This window comes from Chanodichthys erythropterus, chromosome 16 (genome assembly GCF_024489055.1).
Source record: "Chanodichthys erythropterus isolate Z2021 chromosome 16, ASM2448905v1, whole genome shotgun sequence".
In the NCBI taxonomy this organism is placed as follows: Eukaryota; Metazoa; Chordata; class Actinopteri; order Cypriniformes; family Xenocyprididae; genus Chanodichthys; species Chanodichthys erythropterus.
Genome location: NC_090236.1, coordinates 909,730 through 930,321, shown reverse-complemented (window position 1 = coordinate 930,321; position 20,592 = coordinate 909,730). Strand labels below are relative to the sequence as shown.

Below are 20,592 nucleotides of genomic sequence, written 5' to 3'. Positions count from 1 at the left end.
GGAAGGAGAAGAGAATAAGCGTTATGTCACACGGTATGTTATACCAATTTACTATTGCGTTTCTGGTCAGTTTTAAACGTGTTTTTGTTGTTGCTGTTGATGTTGTTTTCGATAGTAGTAGGTAAAGTCTCATTGTTAAAGTCAACAAAGGGATAGAGTAAAGTTGCGTCGTATCTGACTTGTAGCCTATGTGGAACTAATGGATGGAAAAGTTTTGCCAGAGCAGATCTTACAGCGCAGCCAAATGTAACATTTCGCGAATTGACGTTTTTTTTTTATTATTATTTTGTATGTAATTTGTTTCTCTGAACTACTTTTTCTGTGGCTTTTTATTTCGATTCTCACTTTTGAGCGTCGGCATATAGCGATTTGTTAGGCTTAATGTTCGCCGCTTCCGCAATTCTGTATGAACTTAAGTTAGTGTTATATTTGACATTCGTTTGATATTCGCTAAAATTTCCATTACATTCTCTGTTTCTATCACATACTTAAGCGAAACCAAATTGGAAATGCGTTAATAGGTTTTCTTTGCACAAAGCGGAATTTATTTTTATTTTTTTTATTAACCCTATAAATGCATAAAAAAAATTAACCTCATTATCACATCACACCAAATGTGAAGTGAAATGTTGCTAAAAAAAACACCCTTTCGTGACACAAGGGCTCTGTTTGTGGAATTTACATTCTCTTTCTTTTAAAATAATTATAGTGTAAATGTAATATTCTAATTCCATTTAACTCAATGATCTCATGTTTCTCTGTACTGACATATTCCTGAATATGATGCAAACGTCTATCAATACTTTTGATCTTAAAGTAGGCTACAATTTAATATATATTCATTTTTAATCAATTAAAAATATCCAATAAAAAATACTGAAGGCGTACTTCCCAAAAACAAGTATTGTGCTATAGAATAATATTCTGAGTGTTTTACAGTTTTTTTATGTTTTTATAGGTCACACGATCATTGAGTTTAATGGAATTACAATATTTTATACATTTTACACTATACTTTATATTAAAATAGATAGAATGTAAATTCCACAAACAGAGTCTTGTGTCATGAAAGAGATATTTTAGTAACATTTCACATTTGGTGTGATGACATAATAAGAAAGGGTTACATGTTTTAATGGATTTATAGGGCTAATAAAATGTATGCTTTAATTGCATTTTCGCGAATGTCAAATATAAAACTAACTTAATTGCAGTCTCCAACCTGTGCACATGAAGTTTTAAAGTTGTATATTTCTGTTGCTCTTAGGGAAGTGTTCTTTAAGAATAGAGGAACTATGTCTACAGCATCGAGCATGAGTCTCATGAAGTCAGCAGACCTGATCAAGAAAGAGCCTTTGGATTATGGAGGGTTTGGGGAAGTTTACCTGTGTTACCACAAAACACTAGGCCAGGTGGTGCTAAAGACGGTCTACACAGGACCGCCACGCAATGGGTTAGTAATAGGCTTATCTGTTCATGACTTTGATTCTTCATGTTTTGTTTACTTTAATAAATTCCATTTAATATGACTGACTATCAGACGCCAGAAGCAGTCTCTTCTGGAGGAAGGCAGCCTGATGAGCAGACTAAACCATCAGCGAGTGGTCAAGCTGCTGGGTGTTATTCTGGAAGACGGAGACTATTCTTTAGTAATGGAGCTCATTCCTAAAGGCAACCTGCTCACCATGCTGGAGACGGTAAGAGACAGGAATCCATTTCAAGGACACTAAACATCTGTAAAGTTATTGGTACCTTTATATAAAATAAATGCAGCACCAGATAATGTGCCTTTAAAGGTGGGGTATTTATTTTTTCAACAACGCTGTTGGACATTGTTGATATTTGAAAAAACCCAAACAAACCCACCCCTCTCTTCATTGCTCCACCTCCAAAACTCACCCTCTAATCCTAACCACCCTGCTTCGAGTCAGTCTCGAACCCCGGCCCGTCCGCAGCTGGCAGGCAAGGCAAGTACACTGAGAAAGACCCCAAACACTGCATTCTCTAGCGGTCATCAGTGCACAGTGGTTCACCTGCTCAGCTCTCACTATCTGGCCACTGTTACACACACAATGCGAGAGTGGATGTCTGTTTATCGTTGTTAGTCGCCAACAGCACAGCAGCTCCAGACAATTAATGACACTCAAACCCAGTTTTACTCACATTTGCCTTTTTTTGGTTAAAAATGATCCAAAATCAATTTTTGAGCAAGTACATAACCAGCCAGTGTTCAAAACTATCTCATTATCTTGTCTCGATTCACAACGGTAAGCTTGTAATAATGTTTTATAATAAGAGCGACATGGCGGATTTCCACTGGAAATTTGAGCATGCAGCAGTTCCTCTGTGCGTCATTACGACACATCCATTAACAGAAAGGAGGAGTCCCGTCGAGAGGCTTAGTCAGTTATATCATGTGAGGATGCTGCCGGTAGCGGCACATTTATAGCCTGTTCTCACAGCAGCTGAAATAATTAAACTTATCATTTTGATGGTGGATTGTAATCCAGAAAGATCTAAATGACAATCATCAGTGACAACTGGAGATTCACTCGTAGCCAAAAAGCAAAAGACTTTGGACTGTGGAGTGACTACAGAAATTGAAATCTACAGGTAACACTAATACACACTAAATACACAGTCACGCAATGCTGATGTTGTTAATAATAACAATTTGAAAACAATACAACAGTAATAATAATTTGCACGGTTTGGCATGATCCGAGCTAAGCGATCGTTAGATTTAATCACTATCGGCAGCGCGATTTATTGTAGGCCTAATGCTTTTTTCCTCAGTTGGTCAGAGCAAAAGTGGTAGACATGTTACTTACTTGTTCAGATAATATTTTCCAGTGAAAATTCTTATATTGGTCATACTATCAAGACGTAGAAACTGTGATTCTGAAAAACAGTATCCACACCAGTGCAGTGACTGACAGCAAGCATTAGATTCATCTGCGCTGACGAGCTGTGCCGAGGCACAACGCACGTCCAGATAACTGTTCCGCATATGACTGCAATCACGTTTCAAACAGAGATGGCGACAAAGAGTAAAAATCGCGGACTGCAGCTTTAATGTGCAAAATGAACATTATCACTATCTGAGTTGAATTATTTAAAAACGGAAGTCACGCTGGTCTTTTCTTCCCTATTGTGATGTATATCTTCTGGAACAAGAACAAGTGAAATAGCTTCTGGAACAAGAACAAATGCAGGGAAGGGTTTGATTTTGTCTATGGAGAGAATTGATTGGATGGTTGTGGTTTGCTATTGGTGGATCTCATGTGAGTGACAGGTTGCCCCGCCCTCACGCCAGTATACATATCATCAGAAGTCACTGCAAGATGGAGGGAAGGTTATTTTGATTAAAGATTATGAGGCACATGAATTAAAAAAAGAAAATTAAATGATGATGTGCACAGATAAATCATTTATAATAAATACTGCAAAATTCCATTTAAAAAAAAACAAAAAAAAAAAACAAGAATTGTCTATTTTGACTTCATGGTGACTTTAAACATTTCTGTATCTAAACCCCTGTCCTTGTATTTTAGTCAAGTCAGATATTGCTTGCTTCATTACCTGAATTGCATAACTCCTTTAGTGAACCGGGTGCCAGGACAACACAACTCATTCACGTTCATTTTTGTAAAATTCCTTCTCAGTTTTGAAATGTGGCACTTGAATAATCTCCTCTTTTCTCTTTTTTTCCCCCCCAGGTGACCGTTCCAATATCTGTGAAAGGAAGGATCATTCTGGAAATCTTGGAGGGAATGGTTTATCTCATGGAGAACCAAGTTATTCACAAAGATCTAAAACCTGAAAACATTTTGGTGGACAAGCATTTCCATATAAAAGTAAAAAAAAAAATGCATTTCTTAATTCCCCAAAGAACATCCTTTTGTAAATGTTGTGCAATAGTTAAATATTTAGACCTGTTTCATATTAAAGGTGCCATTTTTATTACAGATATTTTGCGCTGATTTCCCAAGAAGTGGAAACTTTATTAACACATATTTTGTGAGATATTCCAGTTTTGCACATAAATTAAATTCAAAGCTTTGGATGGAAACTTAGCTGAATAGCACTAAACAAATTCGTCTTGACTCGATCTGTACCCAAAGACAGAAGAATTTTCACGCATCCTCTGCACTGGTTTTGTTTGTTTTTCATCAGATAGCAGATCTCGGTTTGGCCACATCTGAGACATGGAGCAAGCTGACGAAAGAGGAATCTCGCCGTCAAAGTCGTCTGGGCAAGAAGTCCTCTGTGCGCGGTGCTGGTACGCTGTGCTATATGGCCCCGGAGCACCTCGAGAGCATCCACACCCGCTCCACTGAAAAATCTGACGTCTACAGTTTTGCCATTGTAGTTTGGGTCATCCTCACGGGCCACGAGCCGTATGAAAGTGAGTCTTATTTCAGAACCACTTCATTTTGATTTTGAAGGACAATGTTAGCGCTTCTCTTTTCCATGCAAGACTGACCTTTTCCATACAAGAGACTGTTAGTGAATTTTCTTGGCAATGATCTTTCCGGGTAGGTTGCCAGGTCTTTCCCCGACCCTCCCCATTACATGGCCTGGAACTCACACATGCATTCTCAGCATCTCCAATTCACCTATACTGCATGTTTTTGGATTGTGGGGGAAACCGGAGCACACGGAGGAAACCCACGTAGATACAGGGAAAACATGCAAATTCCACACAGAAAGGCCTTCTGGCTCAGCCGGGACTCGAACCGGGGACAGTTGTGCCAGAAGGACTTTCTGTGTGTTTTTTCATTATTGCTGTTTGTTTAAATAGCACAGTTCCTCTTACTCAAAGGAAAAATACAATTGTGTAAGGGGGCCTTGATATAACACATTTTCTTATTAAAAGGGTCATATCTAAAATAAAAAAAATTCTATTAGCCTCTTGCAATTTTATTTGCACCAAAGCCATGATATAGTTTAACATTTTCTACAATTAGTCCTTTTTTGCCATTGTGCCTCTCAAGACCAGTATTTAAATAGAAAGTGTTTTTTCTGTTACTTCAGATGCCAGAAGTGAGGACCATATCTGCCACTGTGTGTGTCAGGGGGAAAGGCCCAGTGAAGCACTCATCCCAAGTGACACACCTCAAGAGATCATAGACCTCATGAAGACATGCTGGGATAAGGATAGTCAGTGCCGGCCCACATTTAAAGGTAGAAGCACTGATGATTTCTCCTAAAATGAATGTTTTGTCACATGTGCCAATGCGAGTGAATTGAGAATATTTACCAACCACAAATCTTCCTCACCAGAACATGTTTTGCAGTATTTCTGTCAATTTAGGACTTTCATTTACAATCTTAAAAATAAAGGTTCATTATTGACATCAATGGTTCAGTGAACCGAAATCCATCCTTTCCATTGTGTAAAAAATTTTCTATCCTCCTGACTACCAGAAAAAAAAGTTTCGTGAATTTAGTATTTTTTTTTTTCATGTTATTACATTGTTTAGACATTGCATAAGAAAAAAAAATGGGAAAATAACATTATTGAAAAATGATATTTTATTCATATGTTATGCTATGCCCTCTGTAGAGGACTCAGTTTTTAAAAAATAATATAAGACATGAATAGACATGAAAAGGCAAAAACAATGGGATTTTTTTTTTAAATCGCCAATACATTTTTAGTTTTCAGGATTTTTTATTTTATTTTTTATACAAACTTTGTGTAAAGATAATTCTCAACTATGTTATGAAAGATATAACAGAATGATTTGATCCATTTTGCTTTATGCAATATGTGTGTAAAATGGCCATAAACGTGTTTTCCCATGTATCTAATTTACATATTCATGTGTTTTTGGGCCAATTTGTAATGATAAAAGTAATTGGCAAGATTTTCATAATAATATCTAATATTTAATAAGAATATTGATTAATAATTTCGTATGCGTAATAAACATGCTTGAAGTCCTGGTGACCTACAGTGGACATGTATAAAATCAATGTCCTGTTTCATAACAGAAAGTCATATTTTGATTTGAAACCCCCTAACATCTTCCTGAGATGTTGATTTATGACAAACTATTTGAAAATTAGTCAGATTTAAATGATAATTACAAATTATTATCATATAAGGGTGTTAAATTTGATCACTAAATTAATGTCAGCCATTTTTAAAAACCAAGAAGAGGGAATGGTCATGGTGAAACCTCCAAATATTTGGTATCACTGAAAAGCCCTGAATGTGCTCTTTACAAGACATCTGGACTTAAAATGTGACATGTAAGGTCTCAGAGAAATTCGCTAAAATATAACGTACTCTACAGAGGACCAAACTCCATAGCTGGGTGTCAGGAGGTTATAGTGGAAAAGGGTTCTTTAGATTATTACAATTTTCTTTACACTAAGGAAACAATGGTTCTTTTAAAAACTGTTCACTGGGGAGCCAAAAATGGTTCTTCTAGTGCACTGTAAAAAGAAAAATATTTGGAACCTTTATTTTTAAAGAGGGTCTATAATGCCCTTTTTCAAAGTTTTGATTTTGGGCTCTACAACAATAAGCTCCCTTTTGAAGTGAAACTTTGGCGCTGCATCTGGTATTGACACTATGGGGAATGCCATAGTGTAACTGAGGCATGTGTAAACAAAAGCCAATAATCATTGGCAGAGGGCAGTACATCGCATGAGTATAATAGCACTCCTGAGTTAAACATCATCAGCTTTTTAGTCTTCAGGAGCCACTTGTTTGTATTCCTCTTATGGCTGTCGAGGAAATTGAAGGCACTCGTGGTGATGCATTTGCCATAAAAGGCTCTGTTATGGTTTGATTCTCTGTAGAGAGAAAAGAATCTAGTGCTTGAGTGCGTTTGGCTCTCGAGGGAGCTGAATGCATTCAATAGCCGTTTTTCCACTGTCGGGCCAGCACAAGCCAGGGCTTTCAACGGACCTGGCTGGGCTAATAGCCCCGGACCTGTAGCACAGAGCCCAAAATGATGCTGTGTTTCCACTGTCGGGCCAGAAGTTTCACCTAAACCTGTCTGTAACACTGCTTTCTAGAACAACATCACACATACCCATCATTTCACCAATAAATGGAAGTTTTATTACAAAACTAATCAGAAAGAAATCACTGGAAACTAGCTATCTCAAAACGAACATGATAAAAGCAGGCGTTTGTTGGCATTTTTGTTGTTTACTAAAGATTTAAAACCAAAGCATCAATATTTTACTACAGTTTTACAATAATAAGTGATCATAATGAATTAATTTGTGTGAAGATTGCACATTAGTCACAGAAATAAAGTGGTATTTACAGTTATTTCACAACAGAAAGATGACACACATACTAATTCAGTTGTGTCTGTTTCTGTTTATTTGTAGTCACAGGACAGTATGTTTGCCGTATTTAGAAAGAATTATAATTTCTACATATTTTCCACCGAAACTACGACATGAGGAGCTTTAGCACTCTCCAGTGGCAGTCCCAACAGTTATATAATACATTCAGTCAGAGAAACAGAGGAAACTGGTTTATTTTATGACATATGCAGAACTAAAAAATGGATATCAGACAGTCCAATAAGAAACGAGACGTACTGACAGATAAAATAAATGCACAATTGTGATAGCCTATATCATTTGTCTGATTTCTTCAAGCAGTCGTATTTACCATATTTACTAAGGTAATGGTTAGCGTGTATAGTCTTTTGCATCGCATATAAATATTTCTGCCTTATACAGTGATCAGAATCCACATCGAATCACAGAAGTTATTTTAAACACTCGCTTTAAAGGGTTAGTCCATCCAAAAATGTATTACTCACCCTTCCAACCAAAACCAACGCAACTACCACTTTTAAGGTCCAGAAATGAATGACATCATTAAAGTACACCATGTGACTCCAGTGGTTCAATTTGGCTTCAATTTTATGAAGCGACGCAAGTGCTTTGTTTGTGCAATAAAACATAATTTACCACTTTACTTTAAAAATATCGATCTGCAATGCGCATTCACGAGAGCTTCATGACGCATGCGCGTTGTGTTCACGTGAGAGCTGACATTGTTTGTGTGAACACGCTTTGGATAGTATTATTATGTAAATAAAGTGGTAAAGTGCACAGACAAAGCACTCACATCTCTGAATGGTTAAATTGGAGTAAATAAATGAATAAATAAAATGAGGACAGGGACAAATAATGACCGATATTATTAAATTTACTGAACAAATTTAATATTGCATTTTTGTCACAGAGAGTAAAGAACTGATTTTGAGCTAGGATGCCATCAAGTAAATTTACTGCTATCAAATTCTGTCACTTACTCACCTCATGTCATTCCAAACCTCTATGACCTTCTGTCCTCTGTGAAACACACACACACACACATACATACAAAAATATTTTGATGACTGTTGGTAACCAAACCATTTTGGTTAGGCTACCCTTGACTTCTATTGACCAAAAAAAAAAAAAAAAAAACAGACTCATATGATTATCTTTTATGTTCCACAGAAAGAAAGTCATTCATGCTCAGAATGACATTAGGATGCATAAATGATGACATTTTGGTTTGAACTATCCCTTTGAAAACCATAACATTTGTAAAGAGTTATATCTATCTTTGAATTAACTCATTGAATTAACATTTTACTTCAATTAAAAAGTTCATAAAACATATTTAAAGAGAAGAAAAGCTTTGTCCTTAATTCATGGGATCCAGCTGTTTTGTTAAATTATCCTTGCCCTAATGGAATTTACCATAGTTCTTTAAGTGTAGTTCTATTTAACTGTAAGATCATGGTATAGTCACAGGTAAAATCATGCTCTTGATTACCAAGGTTATTGTTTCTAAAATAAATCAATAATAATAAATTATAGAATTTGTAATAAAAATATTGTAAACACATGTAGAAAATACAAAAACAACTTCTATAAAAGTGATTTATATTCTGCAACATTTAATGTAAGTAACAATAGCATCATTTTTAATAAATATTAAACATTTCTTCCAAAACACCATATTTCTTTATTGTTAGTAGCTTCAAGGTAAATTACTATAAGGGTGGTGCTGGATTGACAAGCTTGTGTGTTTTGCCATTATACAATTTACCTCGTCATGTATTTACATGGCCGCCTTTTTTTTAATAGCTAAATTCACCACAGAACCTGTAATGTCCCATATCACACGACTGTATAACAAAATTCTGAGTCAAATCAGAATGGATCAAGCGACTTGTGCTGTTTTATCACTTCATAGAGCGGCAGAAGTGCAGCGGACATTCATCAGTGGCAGCGATGTGTGGGTGAGACTGATCCTGATCTGCTTTTGCACTGCAGATTTGCCTTTTGCAGTTTCCCATGCACTCCAATTAAAGAAAAACAGCACCTATGGGGAGCTATTTTCTGTATTTGGCTTGTCAATACAGAAGACAACCCAATGGGCCACTGTCCCTGCTGGGCCAGTCCAAAAAAAAAAAAAAACTGCCCCAAAGCCAGATTACCAGTCAATGGCCTGCGTGTAACTGGGGCCTTTGATACTCACGGGGGCTACACAAGGTCTGCCAATAATCATTACCTTTCGTTTACACACCGGTTACGCTAATGCTTATATATGGAATTAATTGCGATGAATTGGCTTAGCATATAATTCATTTGATTTTGAATTTTAAATTGATTGACAGTTTCGGTATTTTAGTGACAAACAGCACAGCTCATTATGTTCAGTAACCCGTGTGCACCACTTTCCTCTCTGTTTCAACTGTCCTGGAAAAATAAAGGCTGAAAAATAAATCTTAAAAGAAGTGTGCGCTGCACTGACATTGACAGATCACTCCATGGATGCTAATATAGTTCTCATTATAATGAATCATTCTGTTTTATTCGCTTGTCAAAGTCAGTTTTTAATTGCATTTGGCACCTGCTGACCATTCACTTTTGGCCTGGATCACATTGGAATCATTTTGTATCCAAAAACTATGTAAGCTACCAAACTGATTATCAATTTGTTTGTTTGTTTTCTTTTTTCTTTTTTTTACAGATAGCTATGAGAAGTTTTTACCTTTTTACCAAGATAAGCTGGCACCAAATGTAAAAGAGGATTTGGAAAGTCTGATGGTGAGTTTTTAGTTTTCTCTCAGCTCGTGTGTCACGTGATTCTGTCAGTGTTGGGAAGTCCAAAAACTGACTCATTGACTCTTTTACCTCATTGCTCATGACAGACATCCTGTGACATTTCACATTTGATATATTGCTGCTCTTATTTGTTTACACTTCACGTTAGGATTTCACTATTTCATATAGATTTCTTGCACATTAAAAATACAACTATCATAAAATACTGAGATAAGTGTATAATAGTATACTATGATATTCTATCCTGTGCAATATTTGTTTTATGATCCTTACGGGGCCCCTGAAGGGACATGGTGGTGGAAAATAAAAGGCTGGAAGAAAAAAATATATTTCAATGCTTTTGCATTTTCTCACAATACTTTTACGTTTCCCCAAGAAACTTTGCATTTGCTCAACACAAAAGCATTTCCTCCCATCTCATTTTTATCACAAATAGGCCTACAATAATCTGATGTAAGACATGTTCATTTAATGTCTATTCCTTTTCATTTTTATGTGCACTGACAAAACTGTCATATGATATTGTTTTCTGTATGTTTTTGCTTCCTTCTCCTTTATAGTAACACAGTCAATACACAGTCAAGATTTCCATGAAATAGTTCCAAGTTACGTGTCACTTGCAACAACCTACACGTCCCAACATTAACTCTCCAGATACATTATTTGTTAGTAAAGTGACTATGTTCATAACCACTGTTAATTTTAACGTAAAAGCAAGTATACTGAAGTATATGCATGGTCGGGCACGGCAGCCGATACAAATAATAAATAACAATTGCCTTCCCTAATGCAGCAAAATCCTTTGTTTGGACTAGGCCTGGTTCCAAAATCAAATCACAGAGGGTGCTTCTGAAATTAGTGAGGGTATTTCTCATCCTTTGCTATAACCTATGATTATCACTGTGTCAGTCATCACAATTTTGAGTGTCAAAAACAAAACGTTTTCCATGCTTGAATTCTGATTTGTTATATCATAGTTATTATATGGACTAGACAGCGCCCAAAGAGCGCTACCTTTATAATAATTAAAAAGATGCCACTGAACTTCAATGAACACAATCTCATAAAATTCTGTTATATTAATCAGAAAAGCTGACTACACAGTGAATCTCTTTGAATGTCTACACTTTGTTAGAGATGCAGTCTGCATGCCTGTAAGTGAAATATAGAACAGTTGTGCTAGTAATATTTAATTTTTTTTTTTTTTTTTTTTCCACAGAGATTGTATGAGGGCCCTGAGGAGCTCGTAGAAAAGCTGAAATCCCTCACAACAGACTCACTCACTCCTGAAGGTAAGCAAATGTATTCATAAAATGACATTTATGTTGGGATTTTGCTATTTTACTTACACCAGGGATCAGCAACCATTTGACATCAAGTGCCATTTTTCTTGTTTATCACTGAGGCATCCACAAACACACACACACACACATTATATTATACACTATATTCTGATTATTTCAGACCGGACTGGTATCACAGTAACTGCGTGACTCGCCATAGACATACACGGAGAAAAGTAGCTCCGGCTACAATGTTCTTCCGCAAGATGCGTGCAGTTCTGTTTATTAACCGCTAGAGGGCCAAAATCATGGACTGCAGCTTTAAATTGTGAAGATCTAGAGTTTTGATTGAAGGCCGTGTCCGTGGCGGCCTGACAAAGTTCGATGTTTTGCCATGAAACAGGAAGTTGTTGTAACTCGGGCATACAATGTCCGATCAGCCCCAAACTTCACATGTTTTATTACAGTCCTGGCCTGAAGACATCTACATGGCAATATTCAATAATAGTCAAAGTGGCAACTGTTGGCAGCAGGAAGTGTGGCACATCTAAATGACTTTGCCTTATTTCTCCTGAATTTACTCGCTTACATGCATGTCGCCCACTGTTCACTGTTTTCCTAAGGCCACCGGGTGGCAGTGAGCCCGGGTGCGAGGGCCCTGTCATTGCTGCTTGCAGCTTTAATTGTTGTTGTTGTTGTTGTTTTTTTAGCACCACTGTTAAAAGTGACCCATAACTAATATCTGCATTTACACTGTACACTTGGCAAATCAACCCAAGGTAGACGTACTGAACTGGAAAAGTTACAATGGACGCAGACCTTGTCCTGGTGTCCACTAGAGTTAACGTAATTCGCCACCATCGTTTTTTCAATGTCGTTTGACTCGCATTGACAGGGAAATATCTGGAGTTGTGTCAATTGAACCATGTAATGTAAATATGACCTTAGAAATGTGTGGTGTATAAAGACAGTACTAGTTTAGAACTAGAAAACCTGTTCATTACTAGAAAACTGTGATTATGATATTAATTTACAGAAATCTGCTGCTTGAGTGTTTCTAATACAATGGCTGAGGGAGTGAAGGCAAATTTGACATATTTCTCGTCTGACCAACACAATCAATCTCTACATTTTTTCCTCTTTTTAACATCACTTTTTAATCTTTTTTTTTTCTTTTGTAATTGGAACACATAAAAATCCTTTAAAATCCTCTAAATTTAACTGTATTCCAAACAGAAAGGCAAAAGAAAATACAAGTATAAAACAATTATAAAACAAAGATAAATTTTAGTGGCATTTATTATTTATTATCATCATTGTGGCAAGCAGGACGTTGACTAATATATATATAATATATATATACGTGGTACGGAAAGTATTTAGACCCCCTTAAATTTTTCACTCTTTGTTATATTGCAGCCATTTGCTAAAATCATTTCAAGTTCATTTTTTTTTTCCTCATTAATGTACACACAGCACCCCATATTGACAGAAAAACACAGAATTTTTGCAGATTTATTAAAAAAGAAAAACTGAAATATCACATGGTCCTAAGTATTCAGACCCTTTGCTCAGTATTTAGTAGAAGCACCTTTTTGATCTAATACAGCCATGTTGTATTAGAGTCTTTTTGGGAAAGATGCAACAAGTTTTTCACACCTGAATTTCACACATTTCTGAGGTCATATTTACATTACATGGTTCAATTGACACAACTCCAGATATTTCCCTGTCAATGCAAGTTGAATGACATTGAAAAAACGATGGTGGCGAATGACATCAACTCTGGTGGACACCAGGACAAAGTCTGCGTCCATTGCAAATTGCGCCATTTTTACTTCCTTTTCATCCTAAACTTTTCCAGTTCAGTACATCTACCTTGGGTTGTTTTGCCAAGTGTACGGTGTAAATGCAGATATTAGTTATGGGTCACTTTTAAAAGTGGTGCTAAAAAATGAAAGCAATGAAAGGGCCCTCGCACCCGGGCTCACTGCCACCCGGTGGCTTTAGGAAAACAGTGAACAGTGGGCAGCATGAATGCAAGCGAGTAAATTCAGGAGAAATAAGGCAAAGTCATTTAGATGTGCCACACTTCCTGCTGCCAACAGTTGCCACTTTGACTATTACTGAATATTGCCATATAGATGTCTTCAGGCCAGGACTGTAATAAAACGTGAAGTTTGGGGCTGATCGGACATTGTATCCCCGAGTTACAACAACTTCCTGTTTCATGGCGAAACATCGAACTTTGTCAGGCCGCCACGGACACAGCCTTTAGTGAAAAGTCTAGATCTTTGCAATTTAACATCATAAAGACCTTTACATAAGACTGACCAAATATGATGTTGATATGATTAAAGCTCTAGGTGGAGTTCGCTAAAATACAACATCTGGAAATGGCAAAAACTGTAAAAATTTTGCAGAGAAATCTCAAAATATCAGATTACAGATTTTGCACCCAAGACTTTTTTGTAGGTATTGGGCTGTTACATTTTACAACACCTGATTCTGAAACCCATATCAGACATAAATTTCCAAGCATGTTTAGGTCCTCAAAAATGAGATTCATTTCGGAGAAGAAAAAAAAATTGACTGAGCAATTACAATAGGACAAAAAAACAGATATAGTCAACAAATCGTAATTGGGCATCAAGACCTGCACTGTAAATGGTCCGTAAGAGCAACAAGACTGACTGAATTTGATTAAGTTGTTTCATAGTCTGTATTTTTTTTTTTTTTTTTTGCAACAATGTTTGTTCTATTCAGATGCTCATAAATATAATGATACTTGTGTCTGCAGACCCTCTGCCATCTTCCAGAGACTCTCCAGCATCCTTGAGGAGCTCAGAGATCGGGCCGGTGGAGGCCAGTATTGAAGACCTCAGCTTCAGGCCGTCTGAAGAGTCTCTCCTGGAGATTGACGCAGCACCTCCTAGCTCTCCCCATTTGGAACTAAAACTGGCACAAGAGTACAACTATCACAAATATGGTAGTCGTATAGTCGATCAGCCTGACATGGCATCACACAGCATCTATAATCCACTCCCACAGCAACCTGCCAGTAGCAGGTTGGCCGGAGATGTTTCTTCTCAGATGTCTTCTGTGAAGTCTTGGACTAAACCCACCACTTACCCAACCCCACAGGACAATCTCTATCTGAGACCTGCCGCTGCAAATTCGTTTGATGATTTTCAAAGGCAAGAATTTGCAAGTCAGCTTTCAGTGCCGCATTCTGAGTATGACAGACTTCATCATCCTCATCATCCACCGTATGATCGTTTCAAGTCCTGCCCAGAAAGTGTATCTGCAGAGTCTCTCATGTCGGAATCAAACCCTGGCCTGCGTTTTAACTCGCCTCTCATTTGTCCTCCGTCTGACTCAGGTACATTTAACAATTAACAACTCATACCTGCAAACTCATCAGCTTGCATGAAATTTGCCATTCTGACATTGAAATTGGTCAATTCATACAATTCGTGCAAATTCAAGGCAGTGTTATTTTAGTATCTTTGATATAATATTACAGTTTTTGTTAGTACTTAGGATTGAGTTTTATTATTATATTTTCTGTTTTTACTTTAATTTTAGTTAATGTTTCAGTCATTTTAATAAAAGGAAATCTTCATAAAAGTTTCAATGACATTTTCTTTTCATCTTACATCCATATGATGCCTAATAAAGTAGTTTATAAGCACAGTGCTTTTATTTTTTTTTTACAGGAGTAACCACTGTATTTCTGCTTTTCCATAAGCGCCATCTACTGTCAGAGAGTGAATTCACATTTTCAATCAACACCTCTTCCATTTTTGTTCAGACCAGTAATATATAACATACATAATTATGAATTAGGCTGAAATCTGAGGTTTATCATTTTTTTTTTTTTTTTTTTTAATTATTTGAACTGTAAAGTTGTTTAAATCATCACCTTTTCTGCTGGTTCGGAGTTTGCAGATATGAGAAACTGCTGAGTTGGTTTACTGGGACCATTCTCTAACTTTCTCCTGCTTTGTTTGCTTTTCCCTTAGGTTGGCCTGTGAACATCACAAATGCTAGTGCAATTCAAATCGGGAGTTGCAACACAATGAATTTGCGACTATCTGATAACAGCCCCTTCAGCTCATTATCCATTGGATCCGCCAGCAGAACCAGATATAATGAGCTTCTGTTGAAGTATGGTAAGACTTTCTCACTTTCATGCCTAGGTAGTTGCTGCGTAAAGTTCAGGGTTGGGAGGGTTACTTTTAAAACGTATTCCACTACAGATTACAGAATACATGCTATAAAATGTAATCTGTAACGTATTTCATTAGATTACTTGAGTAACTTAATCTAAGTACTTTAAAACACTTCTCCAAAACTGTTAGATTTTTTTTTTGTTTAATAAGTATAAACAAATGAAGAAAATTGTCTAGTGTTGCTTCTCAAGTAAGTTTATCTTGTTTCATGGTTTTTGGTCAAATGTCCCACTATTAGGGCAAAACGGCCAGTTGTCATAGTCAGTGTTGAGGGAGTCCTGTGCAATTAATTAGGTTGCGTCAGGTGCACCAATTCCATTCAGACATGGATGCAGGGGTGTATGGACAAGTTTTCATGACAAGTTTTTGAGCAGTGTTGCCAAGCGATGTTGTTTGGGCGCTTTCCCATTGAGAATGGCCAACAAATATCGATCTAAATTATCCAGAAATTTGTTGCCTTTTCTCAATGGGAAAGTGCCCAAGCAACATCACTCAGCAACATTGCCTGGCAACATTGCTCAAAAAGTTTCCACCAAAATAAAATCTCAATGGTTTAATGTCTGAAAGCAAAGAAAATGGGACAACCATGTTAGCAGGCACGTGCACACATAGACAAAAAAGGGGCTTGAGCACCTGCCCTTTTTCTTTATCGAGAGAAAGTGCCCTTTTTTTTCTAGGGTGCTTTTTTTTTTTTTTTTTTTTTTTAAAATAAATTAATATTCCTCTTTGCGCACAGCTTCCCTGTCAAACAAATATATTTACTGAATAAAACAAATTAAAAAAATACTATATCAGGTCGGCATTGTCGAGTTCAGATGCCCTCACTCCGCGACGCGCCATTCATGCGCCATATTTATGGTTATTTTTACATGTAACGCTGCATTAATAGTTTGACCACCATCAACGCATCTGCCTGATTTGATACTAATTTATGTTATATTATAATTTCAATTATTTTACTGTGCTATGCATTGCGTTTTGAACCATGGTGAAGATAACTGTAGGGCTGTCAATACCAGAAGAGGATCATTCCATGGACGCACATGAACCGCATTATTAGACAGTTTTCTAAGGATGCATGGTTTATTAAAACTATTTAAAAATCATAATACAGCATTAGCTACATAATTCTATTCTTAAATCTACGCACATGATAATACATCAACAAAAGTTTAAACCCTCGCTCTGTCTTTGCATGTTTGATGTCCACATATTCTTGTTGAAGAAATTACAGTGGCTGTAGCATTTCTATCACAAAGAAGTGGCCGAATATTATTATTTAGCTAATAACATATTTTGAATCATGGTTGGCTTTGATCGTGTATTTGATTGTGCTGTGCTGTCTAACAACAAAAATCAGCACGCTTTTGGTGCCCTCTGCCGGCATTTGTTATAATATATAATGCATTAACAGTTCAGGAAAACAAATTATTGACGTGTTTAAATATGCAGATTAGCTTGTTTTGGTTAATTTAGAATAAATCTACAGATGCAAACAGATGGAGGGTAGTAGGCTTAAAACAAACACCATCTAAATGTGTAGGTTAGGGTTGAGTTTTCTTTCCATTAGAGTAAAAGACATGGCAGCAAAAATGGACCACAATCTTAAAACTGTCCACTTCATGAAAGAAGTATTCCAATAACACCAAAAAAAAAAAATTAAAATGATTTATTGATTTAAACAAATTATTAGTGAAACTATGTCCCTCTCCTAGGTGCAGTCATTTATTCTAAATATATAGCTTGAAAATAGTTGCTGTTGCCTTCTCTTGTGATAAACCTAGTGAATACTAAAGAAGACCATGGTCTCTATATGTGAATTAATTATTTTGTAGAAATCTGTGGAGTCTAAAACAATTGCATGAGTGTAAGGGAAGTCAGGAGTTGTCTTAATATATTTAAGGGTTTATTTATTTATTTTAATAAATACAAGTGCCCTTTTTTTTCCACTTGAGCCCCTGCCCCCCAAAATGTCTGTGCACGTCCCTGCATGTTAGTATTGTAATTTTACTGTTGTTCTGTAAAATAAAATAAAAATAAAACAATTATTATTATTGTTGTTATAAATATTATTAATATTTTATTATTATTAATAATAAAGTCAGTAATATTAGCAATTCTATTGATATTTTATTATAACATATTGTATTATAATAAATTATTGTTATTATGACTATTTGCAGTACTTAAGTGTATTATTGCAAATGAAAAGATATATTTCTTTATTAATTTAATAACAAAAATATCTGTCATATTTACTTTTTTTTGGGGGGGGGGGGGGGTATTCTTTTTTTACTTACCTTATTACATGCCTAAATCCTACTGCTTTATATGACTTTTGTTACAATTTTAATAAATTATTTAATGATTAGACATTATTTTTGATTATTAAAATTGAATTGAACCATCAAAAACAATCCAGAAAAATTAAAACGGAAAACACAGATTTTGGGAAACAAATAAAACAGATTTCAAAGGGTCCAACTTTGCCACATCTGATGAATGTCTCTATTTGACTGTGTTGTCATGAACAGAGGACCACACCGTCACTGAAGGTCACCTGGAGCTTGTGCGTCAGAACGTCGGTGGCAACTGGAAGCAAGTGGCTCGTAAACTGGGGCTGACCGACATAGATGTGGATACCATCGAGCATGACTATGACCGTGATGGCTTAGCAGAGAAAGTGCACCAGACGCTGGAGCGCTGGAAGATGAAGGAGGGTCTGCTGGGTATCACCGTGGGTAAACTGTGCCGTGCGCTGGAGGGCTGCATCAAATCCAGCGTCCTCCTGCAGCTGCTGTTTAAGTCTCAAGACTGTGCTGCAGTCCCCTGAAACACCACTGTAGGGTTGTGTCATAATTACTTTCTTCACTGGAGGGTTGGATTGGATGGGGTGAAACAGGGAACTCTCCCAACCGTTATCAAAAGGTGAACAATTACAGGGCTGTGCAGTATTTTTGACAGAATAACATCCATCGATGTTACACAGTGTATTCATTTTTACTGGACTGGACACATGTAGGATGCTACAGAATAATGATTACAATTCTTTATAATGCTGTAAACACATGATAGCATGTCTTTCTGCCATGTAATTTGAGTTCATATTAAACTCCTACAATCTGTTTTTGGTAACTGACATTCTCCTGAATTTGATCAGTTGAATCAACCTTTTTTTTCAAGGATTACATGTTATGATTGTAGGATGCTGTATTTTGATTTTTCTGTTTAGGGATTTCTTTAAAATGAAATGCTGGTATAAAGATGGGTGACAAATTAAATGAAAAACCAACATACAAGAAGTATAGAGTTGGGTCACCACATGTTGCCAGAAGAAACACCTTTTCTTCAAAAAGATATTCACTCACTTGGTCTTTTGATGGTGGTAGTGTGGAGCACTGTCTGCATGAGTCCAAAATATTCTGATGTATAAACATTGTGTACGCACAAAATGGGCATTGATATGCTTATGCATCACTCATTAACTGATGTGAGCAAAGTAATGAAGTAAACAAACTCTACATTTGAATATCCCAGGTTTTGCTATCCAGGATCAGGTAATCCATCTTACTTTTGTGGTGGTTTTTCAAAGCACAATTGGATTGGATCACTCTGATCCAGATACATACTTTTTCAGTTGACCAAATCTGGAATTAGCAGATTCACTAGTTATTTAACTAGTTATTATAGTTTATAAAGTTTTTTGGGGGTGAACTATCCCTTTAACGGTTAAAGGGTAAACTAATCAAGAGCAAAATATAAATGTGTGCATACATTACATTATTCAAATGTTTTATTTTTTGACCAGTTTTAGAGTTTTAGATTTTTGTTCCTGAAATCCACCCTTCTGCTGAATCAGGATAATCCAGATTTTTTTGGATCAGAGGTATCTTACTAAAACATTCTGAACAACCCAAACTGACTATTTGATCCAAGATTGGATTTTGTGATCTAATCTGATATCAGAATCTTTCTAACACTTTACAATAAGGTTAACATGAACTAATAATGAACTGCACTTCTACAACATGTAAATTTCAACATTTACTAATACGTTATTAAAATCAAGAGTTGTATTTGTTAACATTAGTTAATGCACTGTGAACTAACAAACAATGAACAGCTGTATTTTTATTAACTAACGTTAACAGATTAACAAATACAGTAACAAATGTATTGCTCATGGTTAGTTCATGTTTGTTAATACATTAATTAATGTTAACAAATGAACCTTAATGTAAAGTGTTACCAGAATTTTTTTTCTTTCTTGTGAACAGCACATTTTCATGACTTGATCCAATCGGATAGCTGAAATCCGATCAGATTTCTTTTGAGCAACTGGGCCCCGATTACTGGAAGATAACACTCCCATGTGGATAGAAATGCTTCATCATAGGATAAAGCTGATAAGCTTTGTATTGGTCTGCTGTAACACAAACCATGCCAGCAAAATGCCCTCTGCAGGATAACAGCCATTTTTGTCATCCATCTGTATATCTAAATGTTTTTGAAAAAGTATCATTCCAAACTGTTTTATTAAAAAGTTAACCTATTTCTATTATGAAATCATTTGCTGTTTATTGTCTTTATAGTTCTGCTTTATATAGAAAAGTGCCCTTGAATATAGCTGGAGTTCAGAATAGGGTATATACACAGCGTATAAGACTAAGCACCCTTACTTAGTTAGTTGTGTGTGTGTGTGTGTGTGTGTGTGTGTGTGTGTGTGTGTGTGTGTGTGTGTGTGTGTGTGTGTGTGTGTGTGTGTGTGTGTGTGTGTGTGTGTGTGTGTGTGTGTGTGTGTGTGTGTGTGTGTGTGTGTGTGTGTGTGTGTGTGTGTGTGTGTGTGTGTGTGTGTGTGTGTGTGTGTGTGTGTGTGTGTGTGTGTGTGTGTGTGTGTGTGTGTGTGTGTGTGTGTGTGTGTGTGTGTGTGTGTGTGTGTGTGTGTGTGTGTGTGTGTGTGTGTG

The 20,592-nt window shown here is 36.4% G+C and overlaps 1 protein-coding gene across 2 annotated transcripts; it reads left to right on the top strand.

Annotated features, from left to right (window-relative positions):
* The first annotated feature begins 91 nt into the window (after nt 1–91).
* Nucleotides 92–20,175, top strand: ripk1l (receptor (TNFRSF)-interacting serine-threonine kinase 1, like). Of its 2 annotated transcripts, none has more exons than XM_067363282.1 (11): nt 92–246; nt 1,268–1,453; nt 1,541–1,697; nt 3,720–3,857; nt 4,177–4,408; nt 5,038–5,187; nt 10,016–10,092; nt 11,330–11,402; nt 14,194–14,775; nt 15,419–15,563; nt 18,163–18,314. In XM_067363282.1, exons 1-11 carry the CDS (start codon nt 200–202, stop codon nt 18,179–18,181), a joined length of 1,806 nt encoding a protein of 601 aa, XP_067219383.1. In that variant the 5' UTR covers nt 92–199; the 3' UTR covers nt 18,182–18,314. The 2 variants fall into 2 exon arrangements, with proteins under 2 accessions (XP_067219383.1, XP_067219382.1); XM_067363281.1 differs by having other exon boundaries at nt 93–246; nt 15,419–15,568; nt 18,163–20,175.
* The last annotated feature ends 417 nt before the right edge of the window (nt 20,176–20,592 follow it).

What these genes read in the sequence shown, in the direction of transcription:
- ripk1l (XM_067363281.1), top strand. Translation starts at nt 200, where the DNA reads ATGGATGGAAAAGTTTTGCCAGAGCAGATCTTACAGCGCAGCCAAAT. An exon ending in ACAAGCATTTCCATATAAAA is followed by an intron (nt 3,858 to 4,176) that starts GTAAAAAAAAAA and finishes GTTTTTCATCAG; the next exon opens with ATAGCAGATCTCGGTTTGGC. An exon ending in TTGTCCTCCGTCTGACTCAG is followed by an intron (nt 14,776 to 15,418) that starts GTACATTTAACA and finishes CTTTTCCCTTAG; the next exon opens with GTTGGCCTGTGAACATCACA.